At 41.6% G+C, this 24,680-nt stretch overlaps 3 protein-coding genes across 8 annotated transcripts in view; 2 read left to right on the top strand and 1 right to left on the bottom strand.

Moving 5' to 3' along the window:
• LOC147149070 (uncharacterized) overlaps positions 1–24,680 on the bottom strand; it is a 51,702-nt gene that overhangs the window by 7,585 nt on the left and 19,437 nt on the right. The window contains exons 1-7 of one of the 5 annotated variants that reach the window (XM_086027556.1): positions 6,271–6,289; positions 5,738–5,845; positions 5,472–5,545; positions 3,885–4,106; positions 3,653–3,714; positions 1,216–1,272; positions 701–843 (exon numbers count right to left, since the gene is read on the bottom strand). In XM_086027556.1, coding sequence (XP_085883682.1) covers positions 701–843; positions 1,216–1,272; positions 3,653–3,714; positions 3,885–4,106; positions 5,472–5,545; position 5,738 — 559 coding nt within the window. In that variant the 5' untranslated portion in view covers positions 5,739–5,845; positions 6,271–6,289. The other 4 variants (XM_086027555.1, XM_086027552.1, XM_086027554.1 and 1 more) reach the window with 4 other exon arrangements.
• Positions 7,238–10,667, top strand: LOC147149072 (YY1-associated factor 2-like). The gene is made up of 4 exons (XM_086028356.1): positions 7,238–7,405; positions 7,678–7,806; positions 9,204–9,353; positions 9,864–10,667. Exons 1-4 carry the CDS (start codon positions 7,380–7,382, stop codon positions 10,096–10,098), a joined length of 540 nt encoding a protein of 179 aa, XP_085884482.1. The 5' UTR covers positions 7,238–7,379; the 3' UTR covers positions 10,099–10,667.
• gxylt1a (glucoside xylosyltransferase 1a) lies at positions 11,421–20,855 on the top strand. Of its 2 annotated transcripts, XM_086027550.1 has the most exons (8): positions 11,421–11,784; positions 12,163–12,255; positions 12,724–12,907; positions 13,172–13,303; positions 13,390–13,641; positions 14,137–14,260; positions 14,334–14,506; positions 17,287–20,855. In XM_086027550.1, exons 1-8 carry the CDS (start codon positions 11,573–11,575, stop codon positions 17,446–17,448), a joined length of 1,332 nt encoding a protein of 443 aa, XP_085883676.1. In that variant the 5' UTR covers positions 11,421–11,572; the 3' UTR covers positions 17,449–20,855. The 2 variants fall into 2 exon arrangements, with proteins under 2 accessions (XP_085883676.1, XP_085883677.1); XM_086027551.1 differs by lacking the exon at positions 12,163–12,255.

Below are 24,680 nucleotides of genomic sequence, written 5' to 3'. Positions count from 1 at the left end.
TTCAGCATGCTTTACTGGCCTAATTAGTGTTCCAGATGGAGGTGGGAGGTACAACTGTTTTCTCACTGGTTTATTGCTTCTTCAAAAGGCTGGCACAACAAAGAACTACATTTTCAGCACATAAATATACTTGCACAGCTCAGCAATCAAAGCAAAGAAATTACTTAGTCTTAGTCAAATGACCTTTAGCATGTCGAATCAATTGAAGCCATCTTTTTCAAACTACGTTTGGCAGAATCTTGTAAAAATACAAAGAAAGCATGTGAAAGGAAGGCTCCAAAGTGATCCCTGTGACATTGTCGAACCACGCGGAAACTACTTTCTCATGAAGGAGGTCAGGTTGTGAAGCCAAACTCAAAAAAAAAAGCAAGGCTATCACTTTCCCCCACTCCTACAAAAACTCACAAAAAAAAAAGGGCATGTGATGTTAGTGTGTGACCCCCTCGCATTTCATGCCTCATCTAAAAAACAGATGCTTCCACGCAAACGGCTGTGTCTCATTGGACGTTTGAATTATATTTATTTATTCATTTATTAGAGCTCGGTCTTACACCCAAAACCGCGATTCTCCAGCTTACCCGCGACCGTTGCGAGGATACGCGGTAGAGAAAAGATGGATGGATGAACTGAATAGCGGAAACATGGCCATCTCCAATCCATCGCCTGAGATGCTCAAGATCCACAAAAATAAAAGTCTTACTTTTTGGAGTGTGTGCAGAGGCTTTGTCTGACTCGGGGGAGACGTTCTTTTTAGCAGGTGGTTGGCTTTTCTTCTTCCCAGATGAGCGCTCCCACTCCCCTTTCGCGTTTTGCGGGTGCCTGAAGTGATTATTGTCCTCTCGACTGAAACAAACCACAGCCCCGTTAAGTCAATAAGGTGCAATCTCTCCATCTTCTATCCGTGCATCATAGCAGAATAACTTGTATTGAAACAAGTCAAACCCAAGACATGCTACCATCCAGAAGATCAGAATGTTTTCTCAAGAGTTAATTCGGCTTTATTTTGCTGCAACAATATGAATGGAATGAGGAATTCCTAATATGGCGAGAAGAGCATTTCAAGTTGAACTCATTCATTGCCAGACATTTTCAGACCGTCTTTTACCATAACATTTGAAAAAAATATGAATAAATTCCTGGCGTTGAATAGCTGGACTATGAAAAGACACGTAAATTCGTCAATGGCAGTGAATGAGTTAAGGGGAAACGACTTACTTTTGAGAGTGGCCTCGACCCCTGTTACTGTAATATGGACCGGGCCGGCCATTTTTCCTGAAAATACAGACTGGTTACGAATTTGCTGCTGCCAAAGAAAGAACAAACCAGAAGGATGAGAACAGAACACACAATTCATTCAAATCTCCCCAAATTCATCATTACGGGTTTAGGAAGGAAAGTGGATAATGGTTGGGCAATGAAAAAGAACGGGCGGAAGGCAAAACCACAGATTTAAATTCAGAGCCAGTAGGGCGCATGGATCAATTTGTGGAATGGAGGCAATCTTCCACTTTTGGCCCTTGGAACACGTAAAAGGACCAATTTTCAACTCGGCACCAGTTTTCAAACCAACGTCTGTCCTCAATTGAAGGCACTGTTTAATTAGACCCAAATATCGAGCTGAAGTCACAGAGTGCTGTCACCGGATTTGTGGCAACCCCACTTCCGTGCATTATTCAACCACTGAAAGCTGATGACGCCTTCGCACCACATTCAGCCTGGATCCAGATGTTTAGGTGTGAATGTTCCACAGGCACCTGGATGTTGAGTCCTCAGTCCGGACATAAACTGCATTTCAGATTGAGATTAGGTCGAAACGAGATCTCACATTTTTAGCACAGAAATGTAAGCTTGAAGAAGTAAGTGGCGTGCAATTTGAAGGGGTAACACCAGGGAAAAACACGAGGGTCAGTTCGCGAATGCTTTATAACACACCTAATGTGCCACTTGTGATTAACGTAAAAAGATAACACTGATTGGTAAAGGTTTGCAGCCCTTATCTGTTGTCGAAGAAAACATAACCTAAGTTATGTTGCGCCCGTGCACATTTCAACTACGTTTCGTTTCCCAATTTAAGAGCAACAGCTGGCTTAAGCGTGCGTCGATTGGTCATACCCGCGGAGTGCAAGGTTGGTACTTTTTTTTGTTTTTTGTTTTTTTTTGGTGCGGGGGGTTCCCACTTTACACATCCCGCAACATAGTGTAAGTGCTCAGGATAATCTTTTAGAGACATTCAGTGACTGGGCCTTTGGTCACAAAAAAGGGAAAATGCTCAAATTCGGCCTGGTTGTCGGTATGCCTGCACCCCACTTGATTAGAATTGTAAAAAGGCTACACTAAAAATAGCAAACCTCAAAGCACCGTAAAAAAAAAAAAATAAACACATGAATTTCATGCAGAAAGTCTATAACTGAGTTGTACGGCTCAAAATATCCATGGTGCACGTGGGTGTTTTAACTAAAAAGGGAGTGGTCTGGCTGTTTTCTCTATTAAGGTGCGGTAAAGGGTGGATGTGGGGGTTCTTTTGGCAGAGTGAGTAGACACTAGTGCCCTTTGTCCCCCATTCTAGCCTGGTATGACTCCTAGAAAAGGAGACTGCCAATGGTGGGGGGCCCGGCCCGTAAACTGCTGGTATGTTGAAGCTGCCGAGGTGAGAAGTGTGTGTGTGCGCGTTGATGCCGGGTTTACAACAGCTGGATTTAGCGACTCTGTCTTGGGGTTAAGCCTCGAGGTTTACGAGCAGTGGGGTTACAAAGAACCACTTGCAAATAGATTTTCCATAAGTATTTTTATTTTATACACTACGGTATTAGGGAATCATTAAGTTGGTCAGGTGAAATGGAGGTCGAATCTATTAATGTAGTGTAATGTTATACATACATGTACATTAGCAGTTAAATAACCCTCTTCAATTATACAGGGAGTTCACAAAGTCATTGTGCACTTCTATTTGAAATTAACAGACATGTTTCAATATAAAATAGCTGAGGTACGTTATGTATTCTATATCGGAACATGCCGGACAGATCAGTTTCAATATACTGTAGAATACTATGTCCTCCCTTTATTCTATATTGAAACATGTCTGTTATGAAAGTAAGAGTCCATATCATTTTAATCCCTTTTTAAAAAAGTGGAACCCTGCCTCCCTCTAGTGGTCATTTTGCTTGATTGCATAATCCAGTCATTGAAGCAGCATGCAGACCAAGCCACACAAATATGTGAATCTACAAATGTCTAATTCCAAAAATACACATGTAATGGCTGCATTTCTGCATAAAATTTTTATTATTAAGTTTAATGTATTTAAAGAAAAACTAAGTGGAAAGATGAAAATCTCACATTAACGATAAATAAATATATATCCAGATTTTTTCAGAGGAGTAAAACACAAATTTACAAAATGCAAATTCGCCTCTTAATAGGAAACTTAAATATAGTGAGGAAAAATATTTTTGACAAAAACAACCAGATTTCATGCAAGTATAGTGGTACCTTGATTTACTTAAATTATAAGGTGTTGCTTGGTGGATCTATTTTGCTTTTTCCTCCAAGCCAAAATTTGAGATCAGGGCAAGTTTGGATTATGCCTAACTCTGAGAAACAACGTCCTAACTGGAGGGAAGAAACAATGACGGTGAAACAATGAAGTCACCTTGAGCGTATCTGATGCCTCAAATCATCTCTGTCATAATGTGGACGTTGATAGTGTGGCTCCTAAGAGATGGGTGAGGGGGAGAGAAAAAAAAAAAAAAAAAATCACCAAACTAATAGCATGATAGGGCAATGTTGGCATGCATTCACTGCATTGTCATCATATATCGTAGAGATCCTCTGAATGGAGTAGAATTATGACTGATTTCAGACAATCCAGGTCCTTGTCCTACCTGGTGGTGGGGAGGGGAGTTTCTGTGGAAACTGACATAGTTGGGGTCATCGTCGAAGTATCGCTCTGATGGGTAATTATTGTCCCTGGGACATTCTTCGGCAATGTATCTTAGGTCACTGTCAAACCACTGGTCCTCTTCAAATCCTCTGTCATATTCCGCCACTGCAGCGGGGAGGGGAGCGCTCCTTTCGAAAATGTTGACCACTCTGCGCACTGTCACCTGAAAAAGTACATAGTGTTGTATTGTGTGCATTTTTTGCCCAACGATTCCATGATTCGTAAGTTTAACATGGCCCTGAGTGGTTATCTGATTAACTTGAGGTTGTTCTGATGATTTTTTTTTTTAAATCATACAATTAAAATATGTTAAATATTTTTATTTGCTTTCTTAGTTCAAAGTGAGTTCCCTCTGATGTGGCCTGTTTGCCCTAAAACCATAGCCAAGAAAAAGGTAACAGCTAGTTTCCAAAAGCAGAGTGAGTGTTGACAACAAACTGGAGACTATATTTCGTGACTCTTCTGACCCTCCTAGTGACAAATTTTCAAAATTCCCAGAAAGAAACAGAAAACATAAACAAAAGCATGTTTTTGTTTTACATATGACAACAAATAAGCCTGTTAGACAACAATCACACCGTCAACTCTGAACATTAGTAGTAGATATTACACAGATCTGAGCGGCTGTACTGGGTGGGCAGATATTTTGCATTTTATACAAAATTGGTGATGGGTGTAATGACAAAATGTTGCAGATCAATTAATGTCATTGATAGGATCCACAAAGTAAGAAATTATCGCAAGCAAACACAACCTCCTTCACCATGGGACCTTCTCTGCTACCATCTCCAGGGTACAGGATGACACGGGAGTGGATTTTCACTCTCATCCCATCAAACTACCACGGAAAAAAAAAATCTCATCCCATCATGGACCAATGTAAAAAAAAAAAAAAGAAAATTAAATCCTGTCCCGTCCCACACCCAGTGAAAACGACACCCACTCCCATACCCCCGCTTTTTGGAAGTCAGCTACATTAAAAATAGCTGTGCATCTGTCCAAGGTTTATTTCTCCCTACTGGATAATCCCACTCCTGTCTGCTCCCATGAATTTTCTATCCTGTATCATACCAATCCTGTGACTAAAGTGAAATTGACTCCCATCCCATCGGATTCCTGAAAAAATGTCAACCATGTTTGTTCTAATGTCTTATTTAGTGGATCCGATCGGTGAGGGGCAAGTTATGACATTACAGTCGATAACCAATCCATAAAATACAAAATATCGTCCAATCCCGATCCAGACGATCTGATCAGCGTAAAGTTTAGTTATAACTGTGTTGGGCAACTTGACATGATGTCTTATGGTATCAATCTGCAAATAAACTTAAGCACCCGTCTGGAAATATCTCACCTTGTAAAAAAATAGGTGAGATTGTATTTGAACGACACTTAACCCAACAGGAATTTCATATGAACAAGACAATTCCCCAGTGACTTCCACTACATATCTGTATTACTCAATGTTGCTACCAATACCACACAAAGGTATACAGAGGTACTCCAACTCATTAAAACATCATCTCACCTCTCTTGTGTCCGCTGGTGAGTAGCGCTGTTCATGACGCACACGCATCGAGTGATACCTCTGTCTGAATGGCACTGAAAAAGAGATGATTTGGTAAACAATTTGGTTGTTGGTCACAGTTGTGTTCAGCCATAATGCTTGCACATAGTTTAAAACTGTACTGTCTTAAAATGGGTATAATTACATGGGCTACTGCTATGTTCACAAGCTCTTAAAGAATACATGCTGGTCTCAATACGTGCACAATACAAACATATTCAACTTACTTTTGGTAGGGATTTATTGGATGTGACCAAGATGATGTATCAGCACAGTACGACGGACAGGTAAACAATGTTCGTCTCGTTGAAGTTGCAAATTCCCTCAACGGTTTTCTATAAGGAGATCACAATAAATAGCCGCACTTTATCAAAGATACGGGTAATTTTCACTAGTGAACATTTTAAGGCCGAAAGTGCGTGAGAGCCAACGTTGTCAAAAGCCTGGTCGTTAGCATCTGTTAGCTAGTTAGCATAACATCGCACAAGGAAGTAGCAAAAGCCAAGGAACGCCACTAAAAAAATGCCAAATAATCTCGTGAATACGATCGCTGCTCACCAAACGAAATTCATGTTTTACTGTATGTGTAGCGCACATGTACTTATTCACAAATGGCATTTAATCCTTGCATTAACGCATACAATAAGACAACGTTCTTCTTTTTCTTCTTGAAGTGTTTTATTGCGCTTGGCAAGAAACGCGGAGGAGAATTACCGCCAGCTAGTGGTATGGAGTGTGGACCAAGTGTGTTTCTACGAACCTATTTCCCGCAAATAACAATTATTGGGAAGAAAGGGAGGAAAAAAAGAAATAAAAGAAAGGGGTGGGGGGGGGGCATACGCCATACATTCTAGTATAAAGTCGGATTTTAAATTTCCTCATAATCTCTGAGCCAAATCTGTAGTGTAAGAAACAATATAGAATTTAAGAACGTTTACTATTATTCAATATTTTCACTAGATCCTATCATCACCTCCAAACGTACCATCATAGCGTACGTACACACACGTATTCGCCTCACATCACCATATCAGAACACGAATTCTGTCATAAATATTTGTGCAGCTACACATACCAACACTGCTTTTTAAGTTTTTCATGAACTGTTTCATTGTTTTGGTGATGCACCACTAGATTGTTACCTGCTAAATAGTTGATTAACAACAAAGTGACATTCAAAATAATTCACAGTTTACCCTTGAAAGGTTTTCTTACAGCGGATCGAAAAAGACATTAGCAGTGATTGCTTTTTTTTTTTGAAGGATCTCCTGAGGATGTGTTTTGTTTGTTTTGGGATTGCCCACTTTCTGCTAAATTTTAGAAAGATATTTATAGTTTTATTTGTGTTAATTTAGAACCGCATCTTCATTCCCTTTGATTTATATTGTTTGGCTTCAGTGACTATTAATATGTGAATAAAAAATATTATTATAGTGTTGGCTAAATGGCATGTACACAAATGTCGATACATTAATCAGAGACGTATTTTTTGTATATTTGTAAAAGTAAAACATATGAAAACTATTGGATAAGGCACAAACATGAAAGCACAGAAGATTTTACATTTGTGTGTTCTAATATATTTTTGTAGTGTACGTTGCTTAGCCTTTTGTTTGTCTCCCATTGGCTGTTATTGTTGTATTTTTTGTGTTATAAATTGGAATTGTGTTTCTTTAGTATTTTCCACGAAGTTTGCTTTGATCGGAACACTGTTGTGATTACATTAAACGTGATTGGTTGGACGCCGGTCACGTGACCTTCGTCGACCGGAGTTTCAACAACAGCTGAGTAGCAGCTAAACGCGACCTTATTTATTCTTAAATGGTAACGTTTGAGCCTTAAAACCTCACTGACGGCAACTTGTGTATTATGGGCGACAAGAAGAGTCCCACAAGGTAAAAATAAAAAATACAGTCGGCGACTGAAGACACCTCTGCAGGCTAGTCCCGCAAAAGAAATCGCGTCGGGCAATTGATGGAGCTCTTTTGAACGCAACTGTTTTCATGGCGGCTAGCTTGTTAAATGTGCCGCTGCCGTGTGGTTAAAATCTCCTTCGTTTGGACGACTTCAGACTTGAAAACACTGTATCCGAAGCGCTTTGATTTAAACTTGATCTATATACGGTTTTTACAGTCAGTCTGGCCGCTGTTTTTTGTGTCGTTTGAAGGCCGAAACGGCAGCCGAAACAGCCACCAGCCGACGATGGCTACTGGGACTGCAGCGTCTGCACCTTCAGGAACACCGCCGAGGCGTTCAAGTGCACGATGTGCGATGTCAGGAAAGGGACGTCAACTCGGTAAGAATGTGTCAAGTCTTGATGTTTGTACAAAGGAAGGGCTGTAACGTGTTTACGCTAGTGTCAAGACGACTGTAAGACGCTGGTGTCCGTTTGTATCGGATGTTTATCATTTTGTTGAGCACAAGTAGACACAAAACAGTACTTATTTTTCCCCCCCACTACAGTAAACGCACCATAAAAAGAGTTGTGAATGTAGGATTTATTCTACCACTTAAGTTGAAATGAAAAATATTGGAGACGAAGTCAACCCACCCATGTTTTTTGTCAAGAATATGTTCAATGCAGGCCCACTAGTTGAAACACGGCATTCTGATTAATATTGTGTTTGTGGAATATGAGTTAAGAAGCCAAATCTACCCGTTTTAGCCATCTCAGGGGGTGGTTATTTTGTCACTTCTGTCCACTGACTTTGACATCGAAGTTGCTCAGTGCTCCGATAACGGCCAATCATGACTCAGCTTCAGATGAACAGGTGAGCTGTGATTGGTCGTTACCTGAGCACTGAGCAACTCTGATGTAATTTTCAGTCGACAGAAGAGACAAAATGGCCACCCTCAGAGTTGGCTAAAAACGGGTCGATTAACTCTTACTCCACAACAGCAATATTTATCAGAATGCCTTGTTTCAACTAGTGGGCCTGCATAGAACATATTCTTGAAAAAAAAAAACTGTTTAGGTTTACTTCCTTTCAAACGTATAATCAATATATGCAGGTATGTTCTGCAAAGTAGAATAGCGGTCACCGTGTGTCACTTTGTGCACCTTTTGCAGCCACATTTCCCCCTTCCTCTTAACATTGTTAATGTGCATTGATACAGCGCTCTGTGAGCATCCAGCTCCTTTTGCGTCCTTTTCTCCCTATGGAGGGTAACAGTGATGGTTGTCTGCACAATTATCAAGTCAGCGGTCTTCCCCATTTATCCTGTAGCCTACACAAGGAGCCTACAATTTGGAACTTTGCCATGATATTCAATTTTGCGAAATACTGTATTTAAAAAAAAAAGTGTCTTTCTGCCATCAAAATTGAAACAAAAAGGCTTAAAATACTTCACTTTGTGTAGTGAAAAAATATAACCGTATCCAGGTTTCACTTTCAGAAACAAATCATTGAAAATAAATAGATGACATTTGCCCTCAATATTCAAATTTTGTTGGAGGAAAGATTTGCTCTGTCTGCAAGTGGAACAATGTATTTAATGGTCACAGTGTCATGTTTTTCATTAGATCGAGTACAAAAATTCCACCGTTGCAAAAAATACTAACTCTTACTTTTGATTGGCACCTTCAGAGAAGGAATCATTTTGAAATACCACCCGCTGAACCCGCTCGAGCACTTATCTTTCAGATGCACCAAAGTGTAACCATCACACTTTTGTCCTTTTGTTTGTTTTTAGAAAACCACGGCCTGTTTCCCAGTTGGTCGTACAGCAAGTAAATCAACAATTTGCACCGCCGCCCACGCTGCTTAGAAAGGAGAAGAAAGACAAATCGGAGAAGAGCGACAAAGAAGTCACGCTGAGGAAGAAAAGCCTAAAAAAGATGAGGTATTTTCTGATAGCCACATACTTCAGTATTAGTTCATTGGGCCTCATCCGCTAATAAATGCCTAGGAATGTTCGTACTCTGCGCACAAGTGAAGCATGTACGCAAAATTACCATCGGATTCACGACACGTGCGCAAAGGCCCATTTTCTTTGCACCACTGTGCGCACATTGTTGAATCTGAATTCATTCTAAAACTGGTGTCTCACTGAGCGGCGAATGCTTGCGAACGTAGCGAGTTTTGGGTTTCCTCGGGGTTCGTAAAAGGTTGCAGAAATGTTGGCAGACAATTTTACTAGTGGCAAACAGTTTTCACGTGTATTAAATTGAAGAATAAGTAAAATTATAAATGCATTGAGATGAGCTTATCATTATTTGAGTGTATATATTGCTTTTGTGGCATTTTTGCTTGCTAGTATGCCTCGAGATTGTTTCTATATAAAATGCGCTGCTCGGCTCAATTTAGTTTGGTAAACACAAGTCATCCGTATTTTCTTATTTCCCTTCTCCAGACCGAGGTTAAAAAACGTGGACCGGAGCAGCGCTCAGCATTTGGAGGTTACAGTCGGTGACCTAACAGTAATAATCACAGACTTTAAGGAGAAAGCCAAACCTACGTCTACTTCCGCCGCAGCCGCCGACCTGCACAATCAAAGTGGCTCGAGCTCCGACAACACTGAGCGAGGAGTGTCGCGGTGCTCCTCGCCGCGGGGAGAGGGCTCGTCAGTCAGCGGCGACGCTCACTAATCCTCGGATTCCCCAACACGGCAAAAGCCATTCTAATGCACTCAACCAGAGATCGACATGCATGTTTTCTTTGTTAATACTATAACTGCCATTATTTTAGCATTGGCTTCCTTTTTTGGGTGCTTTGATGATACTTATGGTCTCAATTGTGAACAGCCAGATTTAACGCGCTAAAGTGAGCGATTGAACATTAAGCAGCACACGGCTGTGTGACATCACACTGTTGGTGGTGGCCGCAAAGAACAAGTGATGCATTAAGAAGACAATGTGAAGTTTATTTCATGTTGTAGTTTACGCTAGAAATGTTGTTATTTGCACTTGAATGGCATCTTGCGTTCCGAATGACATTATTTTTTTGTGCCAATCCTATCGTTATTAGTCAATCATAACACTTTTTGCTTCTGGCCTTATCTGCTGTCATGTCTTTGGATGCAATAAATGTTTTCCTGTCTAACATTTTAGTAAGAAATATTGAAAAGTGTACTTTTTCATTCTAGATCTGAGCATGATTTAATCTATGGAATGGTTTATACTGTAAAATACTGTGAATTAAAATGTAGATTTTTGTACTAGAGTTTTTCTTTTTTAATGTAAGCACAAGACAAGACAACCGTGGAGGAGTGAATTTTGGGATCGTTATCAGGCTTCTCAGAGCTTGCCGATAAACTGATCGTTTGAATCAGGTCTGTTGGAGGAAGGAGACATCTAACAGGCCAGATAGGGGCTCTTGAGGACTGGGCTTGGGCACCCTTGGTTTAGTCTTCAGTGGTCCTATCCTAACATACATGTTTTTGTTTTGTTGTTTTAGTATTGGAGGAAGGTGAGGTACCTAGAAAAAAGAAACGAGATTCAAATCCTGTGAATCCCAGAACTGCGATGTATACGTGCTAACTACGAGGCCACTTTGCCTCCTTTTCTAATTCAGTGAGATCGATGTATAGCAGCCACATTTTTTTTATGAATACCTCAATGAGAGAGTCATTCAAATAACAGAAACCTGTGGATTTTTATCTTAACTTTCTGGCAGTAAATTCAGCTGGATTGATTGACAATTTTACGTGTGTGCGGCTATATCAAACTAAAAACAACATTGGAATAGTACATAAAGTAGTTCTAATGGTTAATTCAAAGACATGATACTGTAATTGCAGCATTTATGACGACAATGCTGGTGCGATTCTTTAACCACATTTGATACGGTTTTCTCAATGGGTAAATGTCAACGTTAACAACTGTAATGTTGTTTGTCGATTGTACAATTTGTGGTTTTGCAGAACATAAACACACTTGGCAGATGAGTGAACGCATGTGGTAGGCGGGACCTGACGCTGTGGGTGAACACGGCAAGACTGAAGTCAGACGCTTACCTGCCTTAACTTCTAAGAAGGGAAGATTAACTTCGGTTGATTAAGTCAGTATCTATGTGGGCGGAGGAGGATAACCGACGTTTTTTCGAGAGCCCAGAGAATACAGGATGCGCTGCTATCTGCGTGCATTGCTCCTGTGCACGGCGTTCACCTTTTTTTCATCCCTCTACGTGTTCAATCATCTCGCATCCACTCTGGAGGACACCGACGGGCGGGGCCTTGGCGAGCTACGGACACCCGACGGAGGGAGTCCCGACACGGGGAACGTTCTCAGGAAAAGGCCCAGCTTGGCAGGCCGTCGAGTTCGCGAGCCGGGCAGGTAGCTAAAACTACATTAGCCATGTTGCTTAATTTACAACCAGTGACCGCTACTGTAATATTCCCCTACTAAATTGAGGAAACACCGTCACGAGATTGATACCGAAACGAAAATCATATCATAAGATTAAACGAGTCATTTATTACTGTAGGATAGTAGTGTACTAGTTTCACTACCAGGAAATATTTACAATTTCGTTTACTGGCTTGTACCACACTTATTGTCAGATAATTAATTCGCTAATTACTTTATCTTCTTTAAACCACGGCCACCTGTTAACAGCTATAGCATTTAATTCTTACTACCATAATCTCGTCACACACGGCTAACGTTTAAGAAAAGCATCCAAAAGATGGTCTTTTTTTTTTACTCTGTTAGGTGTAGATCAATGTCAGTCTCTTACTGGAATCCGTTTTGGAGGTTGCCTGCCGATGTTTGTGGACTGAACTGCTTTTTGGAATCATCCTTTAGGTATGACTGCATTTTGTGCATCTCTGAAGCAGATACTTAGAACTGCAATAAGCAGCATGCAAGTGTTTAGTGGCCACACGCAGAGAGACAAAAGTACTGTTGCTGCCATCCCAAATGCCTCATGAGCTTTTAACAAGCAGCGTTAATTGCACAATCACAGTTGTTGTGTTGTGCTTTGTGTTCACAGACTGTGAAGTGTCACTCTTAGAATAGATGTGCAGTCTCATACAATAACAGCAGAATTGGTGTGTTTAATAAGCTCCATCGACATGCAAAAATTCAGGTGATTTTTCACCTTCCCGGGCTATAACTATAGGAGAAGTGTTTTGGATGCAGCAGACTATATTATTAGCATGCAAGCCCTTGCCCTCAAAACTTAATGGCAAATAAAACCCAACAGAGCTCAGTGTGAGTCTGCCGATATCTGAACAACCGCTGAGCCTAATTTAAATGCGCCTTGGTTGTTAGAGACGGGATGGACCCTGAAGCAGAGGATGAAAGCGATGAAAGCAGTCACCTGGCCGTGGTGGCCTGTGGTCCCAGGTTGGACGAGACGCTCACCATGCTCAAGTCTGCCATCCTGTTCAGCAAAAAAACTCTCAAATTTCACATCTTTGCCGATGACAAGCTTCAGGGCGGCTTCCGAAATGAGGTGAGGTATTCATTTAACAAGGATGCATGATAAAACGACATTCGTTGTCCGAATAGTTTTGGACCTCCATGCGCTTGCAAACTGAGTGACTAAATTGTTTTAAAAGTGTTTAATCAAATAGTGTCAAGAATCCTTTCAAGAAGACACCTGGGAACTGTTTTAAATTTTAGAGTATCTTATTGTCTTACTACATTGATGACTTGTAGTCTCATTGTCTGTGAAGCATAATCATGTTTTTTTTGTTGTTGTCATTTTTCTTTAAAGCTGCACTCCTGGCCAAGGTCAGTTCAGACCAAGTTTAACTTCACCATCTACCCCATTACTTTCCCCAGCGGTAATGAGAAAGAGTGGAAGAAGCTCTTCAAACCATGTGCCTCCCAAAGGCTCTTTTTACCTGTAGGTTCATCAATCATTTTAACAGCAACAAGGACACATTTGCCAAGTGTCCTCATATTAAGTCTTTCTTTGTTTTGTCTTTCCAGCTAATGCTGAAGGAGGTGGACTCTCTGCTGTACGTGGACACAGATATCCTCTTCCTGCAGCCCGTGGAGGACGTCTGGGCCTTCTTCTCGCGGTTCAACGCAAGCCAGCTGGCTGCCATGGCCCCGGAGCACGAGGAGCCGCGTATCGGCTGGTACAACCGTTTTGCCCGCCACCCTTTCTATGGCAGCACTGGCGTCAACTCGGGAGTCATGCTCATGAACATGACGCGCCTCAGGCAAACCTTTTTTAAGGTGATTGTCCTTGTGGTGTAATCTTGGATTTATTTTTTTAAGTGAAGTGTATGGAGACAAAAATGGACACGTTCTTGGCTGGTGAACAGTCCAGGGTGTATAATGCCTCTCACCCAAAGTCAGCTGGCAGCTAATCAGTGACCCCAGTGAGCATAAGCAGTATAAAAAAAATGTAAGGAATGATTTTTTTACATTTTAAAATGGCCGTGACTTAACATGAATGTTATGAGGTTTTGTTTATTATCATAGTTAAAATCATATTTACATTAAGTTACCGGTAAATACAGTACAGCATTGTCCCCAAAACAATCAAATCAAAGGAAAGTGATAGTTGCACTACCAAAATCATCCACTTGAGGTCAATGTCATCATTCTATCCTGTACTCCATCAAGCAACTGTTTCATGCAATTCAGGTGGAGTGTTGGCAGATTTTGCCATCAGAGCTCAAGCAAAAATATTATTTTTTGGCCGACTTTTCTGTTGAATTATTCCAGAATGACATGACTGCAGTTGCGCTTCAATGGAGTGAAATGCTGATGCCCCTCCTTCAAAAGTATAAACTCAACATCACCTGGGGGGACCAGGACCTTCTCAATATCATATTTCATCACAACCCAGGTGGGTGCACATGCATTTGACAGGCCAACAAGTGATTTCTCACAGAAAGTGAATTGCTCCTGCACTGTTACAGAAAGCCTCTACGTGTTCCCCTGCCAATGGAACTACCGTCCGGACCACTGCGTCTATGGCCTCAACTGTCAGCAGGCTGAGAAAGATGGCGTCTTCATTCTCCACGGTAGCAGGGGAGTTTACCATAACGAAAAGCAGCCGGCGTTTAGAGCCGTCTACGAGGCCATCCAGCAGGTACGGACCACCAAAAATGAACAAATCTAAAAAATAATCTGATCTTGTTATTAGGGTATTTATTAATAAGTGCTTACACATTTGAACCACTTGTTCACTCTGCCGCTTTATAGTCTTTTCAATTCAGTTAACTTAAAATCCGTGTTTTTTAATGTAAGAGGAAGTACACAGTAAAAATCCAGAGTAACACAGGGAAAACATGCACATTCAACACAAGAAGGCCAGAGGGGATATTCAAACCTGAACCTCAGAAATGTGAGGCTGATGTTTTAATCACTGCTCTGTTGTGCTGCTATATTACTAAAATAAAAAAATATATGTTTCCTATAGAAACACATCTTAGCGTTTCTGGAGGTCTGTGTTCACGAAGAACAATTTGGATTTACTAACAACATCTTATCTTAGTTGAGTCTTCCAGACAGTGTCTGTTGCAATTGAGAAATAATTTGACATTTTATTGCTTATTGGCTTGTGTTTCTTTTCAAGAGCAGTTGTGTACTGTAGGGTGATTATCAGATATTTGGGTTGAAAAAAAAAAGAAATCAGCCCATCAATATGCACTTCAAGCCTATGCTTTCATTAGTGCACAATCAATAGTATGTTAAGCATTTCCATTACTCGCTCTTAATCCAATCCTGACAAATCATCCCCACTAGTGGATCACACGCTTTACCTGCGGAGATAAAATACACATTTTCCAATAAGTTCATCTATTGTTTCCAAACTGCGCTGTCAAACGTGAGTTTAGCAAGAACCAGCCATTCCTTTTCCATACCCTGAATTGGTTGCCAGTCGATTACAGTGCACATAAAAACAGTCAAGCATTCACACTCCAATCCGCTAACCGCTGCTGCCCTGCAAAGCACAGGCTGCGGGGGGAAAAAAAAAAAAAATCGAGTAATATTTGTCCAATACAAAGAAAGTTTCACCCCTTTGTCTTTACCCAGTCAGCCACGTTTAAGAGATTTAGTTAAACCCGGTTAGTTAACTGCAAAGCTCTCAACCCGCCGCCCTAATGGGTCGCCTTCGATCCGCCCCTGTTGAGTCCCGCGCATCAGTCTACAAGCAGGCGGCAATCAGTGGAGTAAAAAGGAGGGCTTCATCGGCTGGTCTCCATCCATTACCGCCACAGGCTCCAGCCCGGCAGTCACCAGCGCGGGCCTGCGTTCTCAGCTATTAAGTAAACGAGCGGGCTTCATAACAGAGCACCCGGCCGTCGCTCCTCCATCAGTCTCTCTGACAAAGCAAACCTGCATCTCACGCGGTGCAAAGCAGACTTGTGAACAGCTCACTGGTTAATGTGACACATGTAATGCGTCAAATAGATGCTCAACCAAGCAGGACAGTTCACTTTGTGCGATGGGCACCGCGCTGGCAAACAGCACACCCGCTTCAATCACAATACCTTAACATTTTCTGTCGTTTATATAAAACCGTTCAGCGTTGTAGTGACATCAGTTCAGATGATCACTCGTACATCCGCATGGTCTTAAAGATGTACGAAAAAGCATCTTACACTGCGGTTGACCAAAAAATACTTTGTAGTGTCTCTTTTATATACTGCAATATGTGTTAGTCATGCATGCCCCATTATTTTCACTATACATAACATGAACTATGCTCAATCTGACTACTATTGTCTTCTCACATCCCAGGAAGGTCACAGGAAGATGGTTGCAAAGTTTCATCCCGCTATGAGCACATTATTTTCAGGGTCAAAATTCCCAATGGACAGTGACAAACTGAGCTGGTTGACGGCTAAAGATCCGAGGCCTCGTATAGTCATCCTATGCAATCATCAGTCAGCCTATAGGAGTTTAAAAAAAAAATAAAATAAATAAAAGTGGAATCTTTAGAACGTTTCATCCCCGGTTACAAGCTGTTTTATGTCACACTTTTATTAGCACTTCCTATTGCTCCAGCCCGTCGAGCCCACTCACAATTTGTTCCTACTCAGTCCTTCGGGGACAGGCTCCTAAAGCCTACAGGAGGCAATTCCGGAAGAAACTTTCATTTCCCTCCCACCAAGTGTGCCTTAGTCAGCCCCGTGTCTCCAAGCAGCCTCTCCCATCCAGCAGAGGCGCGTGCAATAAAGGGCACTACCATTACCCCGGCCCGGCCCACCAAAGAGTTGTAAAATCTTTAGTGCTGATGCTAGTTAGAGGCATCATGATGGCGATGCGGACGACGCAGCGGCAGCATCCACATAAAAATCGATGCGAGGCTGTTAATGGTGCTTTACAGCCTGTGGCGCTATATGAAAGATAATAAAGAAAGTGTGCTTTGAGTAACCTAATGCGTGGCCAAACAGGAGTCAAATGAGGTGCCGTAAAAGTGCGATTGCTTCGTATTTACAGGAGAGTAGTAAAAGAACGGACGCAAAAGTCAACATCATTTCTCGCCATATAGTATTGTCTGGAAGTTTGATCTTGGTTGGTTCATTTGTTTACAATGAAAGAGCCCCGAGGAGCGCATAATGCTGCTCTTTTCACCAAGACGATTACACCTTATAGAACACATTCCAAGATTGTTCGCTTGATTCATATTGATCATTCAGACACACCTTGTATTGAGAAAAAAAAAAAAAAAAGGAATCAAATGCAGAATGTGATTGCAATGGGCCACTGCGCCTTACATTGTGTAAAAAATAAAAAATAAAGACAAATAGTCCCAGTAAAGCTGCTAGTGCAGGCAGTTTATGGTGGATGCGCTTTGTAATGCGAGTCAGCGGCTAAAAAAAAAACATTGGCCGTATGTAATGCCTACAATTTCTTTTCCAGTACCCCTTTGGCGAGAACATGGAGACTTCACTGCTTCAGCCACTGGAAGCATCTCTCCAGACCACCACCGGTTCCTACTGCGGACGGGTGAGCCACTTGTTCACCAAGAGGCTCAAACAAAGTATTGCATCTGTTCAACAGGAGGTGACACGGGGAAGATGAGCCGTGTTTCATTAGGGGTGGGAATTCCAGTCAATATGTGCCAAGCTTTGAGCCGCTTGACACCTAAAGTCCGGTATGTTTGGATTGTGCGAGTGGTCTGATACGTACTCAAGCTGGGTACGCGGACCCTCCGCTGGCACGTTTTGGAAGAGGTGTGCTGTGCACAAGCATATCAACGTAGGCAATGACCGCAATGCGATGACTCCTCTCGCCGATTAGTCACGGTATAAATTCCTTGCACAGTAGAACTAAACAGAAGGAGAAATAATCTGTCAGGAAAGTTGAAGGACAAGGTTATATAATGAAGCGATGGCAGGGAGAACATGCAGACTCCGCATTGAAAGGCCTGAGCTGAGATTCAAACCAGATCGTGTCTCTATTTTGATGTGGACACGCTAACTATGCAAACAAAAAATAGCATGATACAGTAATAGAACACTGCATCAATGCAAATGAAGTGAAACTTGTAGGAACCATCTTGTTCAAAAAGTATGCAAAAATATCAAGAAATGAAGTTGTTAATGTAAAGATACACTTTTCTGTCCAAGTATTTCCAAAATCGGAGATGCGTCAAGTGCTCCAATTGACGTCTTTTTTCCACGGGTGAGAGGGAAAAAAAAAAAAAAAAGTATTATATTCGGACCTAAAAAATGCAACAAAAACGACATGTTTGTGTTTCATAATGCATTAGGGATGCTCCGATCAGCTCTGATCGGCCAATTTTCGTGAAAAAATGACGCGATCGGAATATTTGATCAAAGCCGTTTATTACAAATCAAAAAAATCGCATCACCTGCAGCTCATGCTTCGCAGTCTACTGCCATGAGAGATCAGTCTGTGTGCAGCGTTGCGTCTCCGCCCCCCTGATGCAGTACTATCACAGCGCAGTATAAGTGACAGTATTGCCACAGGGAGACGCATTTCGGGCCATATTTTTAAAATATACACATAATCCATGTGATCGGTATCGGACGATCGGTATCGGACTCATGGATGGGTGTCATAAAACCCTGATCGGAAGATCCCTACAATGCATACAAATAAATGAGTCTCCTAATCTTAAGAAGTTTTCATTTTTACCATTTAATTTAGCAGAATTCAAAATTGAATGGCAAATTTAGTCACTCCATGTTGACCAGTGTACATCAGTCGGGCTCACTTGAATGAATTAATACTTATGGTCAAACTTAAAATAAGTTGTTTATGTTAGGTTGTTTGCAATTGGCTCCATTCTCAACAGTATGTTGTGACTCTACACTTTGTCAAAATAAACTGAATGGATTGGCTAGCAGCTGAAAACACGATGTTACAAAATATTTTTGAACGGCAGTGTTAACTGTTCAGGGTTTATGATCGTACCGATATGACTTTTTGAGGTCGCAAACAGTGTGCAATGACCAAGTTTGACCAGCAGCGTAAGGATATGCGGTCAAGTGGCACGAGAAGAAGGCACGCAAAGTTACTGCTGTACTCCATTTTTTTTTTTTTTCATGAAATTGTTTTTATATTTATGGATTAGACGTGTTTTTCATAGAAATATTTACTGACACTATGACTTTACTACTGCGTTAGCATAATGATCAAAATCGGTCTGCATCACCGCCCTGAGAACGGCCATAAAAAGTGAATTGCGTCAGTTACTTAATGAATTGCCTCGAAAGATAAAGGTTTAATGATGGTGACACTTTGATAGATTTATTTGCAAGCATTCCGAATTGCACTCCGAATTGGGTTACGCCGCCGCGTATGAATGGAACTTGCAAGTTGTAATGAGGACCAGCATAACATAATAACGTACTGTTAGAGACAGCAGTGTATGGAAATATCAATATTTAGTTCACCGTCTAGTCTGTAATGAGTTATTTAGTGTCTCTCTGTGGAAATGAAGACTTAAGGGAAAAAGAACAGAAACTAAACAGTGTCAGGCAGTCTAATGAGGCGTTTCCCTTTAATACTTGCATCCGTTTTACAGTTTCTGCAGTGTTCTTCAAAGATATTTTCCTTTAAGGACATTTGGTACATGCGGCCCAATAAGCCGGATGACAAACAGGCTCAAGCCTACTGAATTATTATCTGTTTACAACTTTAGTACTGTGTAAATTGGGCTGGTAGTCATGTGCAACCCGCTTAATTTTTTATGTGTTTTCAAGTGCAAGTTCTTATAAAACACCACCATCACTCCCCCCCCTTTTTTTTTTGCTCAACACCACAGTAGAAAACATAGTTTACTTTGCCTCTGCAGAGATGATTAATTTTGCAGTAGAACAGGCACTTTTCAGACAATTGGGTTATTTTTTTAAGAAAGATTTATAATCCCAATAATGTCACGATAATCACTTTGCACAGTTAGCCTACGGTTTTCCGAAAGTCATTTGGGCATACGTCTTAGTTACATTTAAGTGCAGATAAGAGCAAAAGTTTTGTAATTAACTTTTTTTAAGCTACTCTGTTACAAAGAGAAAACAGTGGTGAACTTTTCTGTAATGTCATCATGTCTTGAAAGCGTTATCAGATCATTTTAGTGTGTCACCAAACAGTGTCTGGCTGGTCCACCATTATTTCAGAACACATTGTTTTTATCATTATATTTTAACAGGAGAATGTGTTCCAAGGTACTGGGTACATTTTATGTAGCGCAAAAACATTCTGAAATATGAAAATACCTCGATGTGTTTGGTCTCTACAGTATTGAAAATCCTTGCCATTTTTGCCGGATTGTGTTGTTTACTTTTAAGTGTCGTATTTTCAAGGCTACATTTACACTATGTTACTATCTGCTACAGCAGCCCCATTCGTCCAAAACGTTGTGCCCTGTGGGATTTTGTCCAGTTTTCCCCTGCGGTCACAAGTCTTGATACAGTTTCTGGCAGTCCATCACAATGTCCGCGACAAGCCGCGTTGGAAGCGGGCTGCCGAGCGTTTGTAGCCCAATGAAATTGAATACATGGGAATTGTAGGAGGCGAATGTGATATGTCGGCATAAAAATTCCCACCAGAGACAGCCTCCAAGTTGTGTTACGCCCCATTACCTACTGTCGGGTTTCATTGCATTCACCCCGTCTTACTACGGCCGACTATGTTTCTCGTCGGTGCTGTGACTGCCGCGGCGAATTTTTGGACAATTAAAAACATCTTAGCGGGCATCACCGCCTGTCGCGTTTGCCCAATTGCACCCCCTTGCGTTGTCTCACACGCATCTAGTTTTGTCAACAGTCCCCAGAATCAGGGGCTGCCACGGCCACCAGGGACATAGTGAAAACGTAGCGTTAGCTAAAACCAGCCTGTTGCTATACGAAACATATTTTTGTCAATGTAAAAGAGTTTTTGTGTATTTTTGACATGCAATGTTTTTGCAGTTTTCCATCCCCCGAATCACTATTAAAGTCTGAGTGTTTTATTGGTACGAGCATCAGTTTGGTAGATATCTGGCGTGGTCATCCACGACCACGCCTCAACAGTTTTGAATGTTTGTAGGTTGAAAACACAAAATCCTTTAACAAGCAATATTAACTGCGCACACATAATGTTCTGATAAAGAAGGGCCACTCCTCTTTGAAACAGCAATTAGACAAGAGCAAATCAGTACGTAACCACTTGAGAAAATGCTGAAAGGTGATTAAAATGGCAGATGATGTGCAGACATCCGTTGCTGCCGGCTCCGCATTTGCACAGGAGGATTGACATGCATGCCTCGGATCAACAACGTGATGAATTTCAAACACTCCTCCGCTTGGAAGCTGTTAAATATTTCAGTTTTTGGTAAAGGAACTGTGCTGTGTGCGGAGAAAAATATCTTCGATGACCAAGACTTATGAAAGAGTTGCGTAAAGAATTCACAAGTTCTATAAGCCACACCTTAAACTTTGCTGAGAAGTCCATAAAGAGCCGAACACAGTGAAGTGATTAAAAACACACAGGAGGTCCATTAGCGTTTCACATTAAGTGATTATATCAGCGCAGAAAAAAGATGGTGAATATCCTGTAGCAAGATGGATGAGGACAGTCTGAGTGTAAACCTGGTTGACTTTCGAGGAGGAAGCTAATGCTGCTACTGCCTGGTTACACTCCCCCTGAGTATGATGGTGATTGAGGTCTCATTCTCGTTCAGTCTTACAGGAACAGCTAATGGATTATTCATGTTATTGCTTGCACCACTTGGCCTCTCTATTGCTCAATAACGATTTTTAAAGCCTGGGCATAAATTAAAACAGTCATAGGCTGACAGTAAGAGTAAAAAGGGTCACAAAGTTAGGAATATGCAATATGAGAGGGAGGGCAATGTCATCAACGGCGTATGTGCTGTCTATTGCCTCATAAGCAGTTAAATGAAAATGACTTTGGCGAGAGCTCGCCATGCAGTTCTTAAAACCAAGAACACCTCAGGGGAACTGTTGAATAATATTTAACCTTAGACACGAAAGTGGCCAAACATTGGTTCCAAGTGCCACACATTTTTTTTAATGATTAAAAACAGTTTCGAGGCATGCGTTTTTGTTTTCGACCAATTTTTTGGTGCTCGACACCAACCGGGTTATTCGACTTTTTCCCCAGCCTTACGTTGGTATTCAAGAAAAAAAGTACAACTAATCTAATCTTCTCAATCTTTAATAGTATATAACTCACTACATGTTTAGATTTTGTTTGTGCAATTCCTTTGTTGGAGGAACACAGCTGTCTGCATTCCCCTTTTTTTGTACCTCATTTCATTCAGCGGGCATGTGCACAACATCTTTGTGATTCATAGAAATTGCTCTGTCACCATGGGGTAATTTTGGGATAAAAGAAAGTTCATGAAACGAAGTCCATTATTTGCAAAATATCGCACAGTGGGTCTTGTGATGTTTGCTCTGTAATGTTTATGATTTGCTGTTGACAAAGCTGTGGGGATCCTGTCTGGCCACAACAGAGAGCAAATATTATGAGGCATTCAATATTTAATCAAAAACGCAGCTTTTAAAATTCAGTTTGTGTCCGACGGACGTCGCAGGTAGGCTTTTACTCATGCTTTGCAGTAGGCTATAACAAGCCTTGCTCGTACGTATGCACTTTAATAGCTTTTTGACGCCGTTTCGTCTTTAAACACTTGCTAATGAGGCAATGAGTAAGTAAACAAGTGTTAAATCTCCTTTGTCCTCGCGCATTTCCTACTGCCTACTTTTATACCGCACTGATCATTTTGGTCAACATTACATTTGCCCTGACTTTTAATTGCGCCCGTACGTCAGCCTTGAAAGCAATTCATGTAATTTATCGTCGCAGGGCTCAGGGTGGATCCTTCTGCACTGTGCTGATAAAAGGGAATTCCTCACTGTAAGCAGAGCGGGCAGAGAAATATGCATGTGCACATAAAATGATACAGCTAGCGCGGTGCCCGTGGGCGGACATAGATGTCATCTCGCCAGGTGATAACGTCACACACCGTCAATTTATGACTTGATGACCGTACGGGGTTATACATGCTGACGCTGGTGCTGGAATGCTTACCATTTCTTTTTATACGGTCGGTAGTGTCTGACATTTTAAATCAACCCTCATCAGTCACCTCAGTGACAGAATGTGATGAAAGTATTGTTGTGTCATTCCGATGCTGCTCGCAACCAGTAGCGGCCATATTTGCAGCGTATTTGGTATTTCCTATCCACAGGTCTCAAAGTCCGGCCCTCGGGGGCCACTATCCTGTATGTTTTAGATGTTTCTCTCCGACTCCCCTCATTCAAATGATCAGGATCGTTACCAGGCTTTTCATAAATTGCTGATGAGCTGATCATTTCAATCAGGTAAGTTGGATTAGGGAGAAATCAAAACAGGCTGGATAGAGGCTCTTGAGGACCGGACTTGGGCACCACGGCCCTCAAGGACCGGAGTGTGACACTTCTGCCCTAGGGTATGTAAACTTATGAGCACGCCTGTATACCAACTGCCTGTGACATTGACATCATGCTGAAATGTGTCGATGATAAGTTTCAAACTGCGGTCCTCGAGGACCGGTATCCTGCATGTTTTAGATATTTCCCTCCTAATTCAAATTCTCAGTCATCAGCAAGCTTGGCAGGAGCCTGATAACGATTCAGTTATTTGGTTAAGGTGTCTTGGAGGAGAAAACAGGCTGCATAGGGGCTCTCGAGGACCGGACTTTGGCACGCCTTTTAAAAATTTTTTTTTAGATGTTTCGGTTTATGCGGAAATAGCTAAAATACAGGCAAATGAACCATAAATTAATATGAAAGGCATTATTTCTCTACTTTGTTCAGAATTGTTAACTTGCCAAACACTTTGACTTGCAGTCTTTTAAGTGTTCACTATGACAACTTCGCAGAATTCAACAAAACAAGTGTGACATAAACATGAGTAAATCGTAGTCAGATTAAATCAACAAAGCAAACAAATTGTGGCTTTGTCACTATTCATGTTTCGCGAAACATCCCCCCCCCCCCAAAATGCAGCCGCTGCAATTTGAACATTTAATCCTACTACATTGCCATGTTGGTTTGACTTCAAATAATTGTTCAGTCCTACTTGAAACCGATTGTCAACTCTAATGCTAGCCTGCTGCACACCGGTCACATGATTATCTCATACTTGCACGTGTGTGCCTAACGTTGTGACGGATACATGTCAGATGTGATCTTTCATGACAGAAATTCCCGAGCACTGAGCGAGAAGCACATTAACGGCACATTGCCCTCGGAGCTACGCAGCGCGGATCGAGAAATAATCCATTGCCAACCTCAGCAGAGTGTCGCCGCCCGCTCTGCTCGCACTCCATAAACAACCGCTCAAAGAGCATCTACACTGACCCAGGGGGCTATCGCCTCCGCCGCCATCGCCGCAAAGATATTGAGACATGCTTTATGGATGCATAATATTCAAACGCACAAACATAAGGATGTTATTCCCATATATTCACCTTTTACAGCCCGGTTGGAGCAAATGTCATTGAGATGGAGCATTGGCAATGCTCACCTAATACCGTCTGTATTACCGCTCGTAAAAGAGGATATCAATCACTTGGGCTGACCTTTTTCCCCTGGTAAAACGTCTCATCAGCGAGCCCCATCCCGGCGCTTTAAGGCTGAAGGGGCCGCCGCTTGGAATCCGCGCAGTGCCGTGTATCGTTAGCCAACAATATGGTGTTTTTCACTGCGCCACACTCGCTGACACATTGCATAAAAAGAACAGTGTGTGATTCATGATAACGAGTGATCAGCAGTCACATCAGTGAACCATAAATT

Source organism: Filicampus tigris, chromosome 4 (assembly GCF_054856515.1).
Source record: "Filicampus tigris isolate MCC_2025a chromosome 4, RoL_Ftig_1.0, whole genome shotgun sequence".
Taxonomy (NCBI): domain Eukaryota; kingdom Metazoa; phylum Chordata; class Actinopteri; order Syngnathiformes; family Syngnathidae; genus Filicampus; species Filicampus tigris.
The sequence above is the reverse complement of the archived record's forward strand: the minus strand, read 5'-3'. Positions and strand labels throughout refer to the sequence as shown.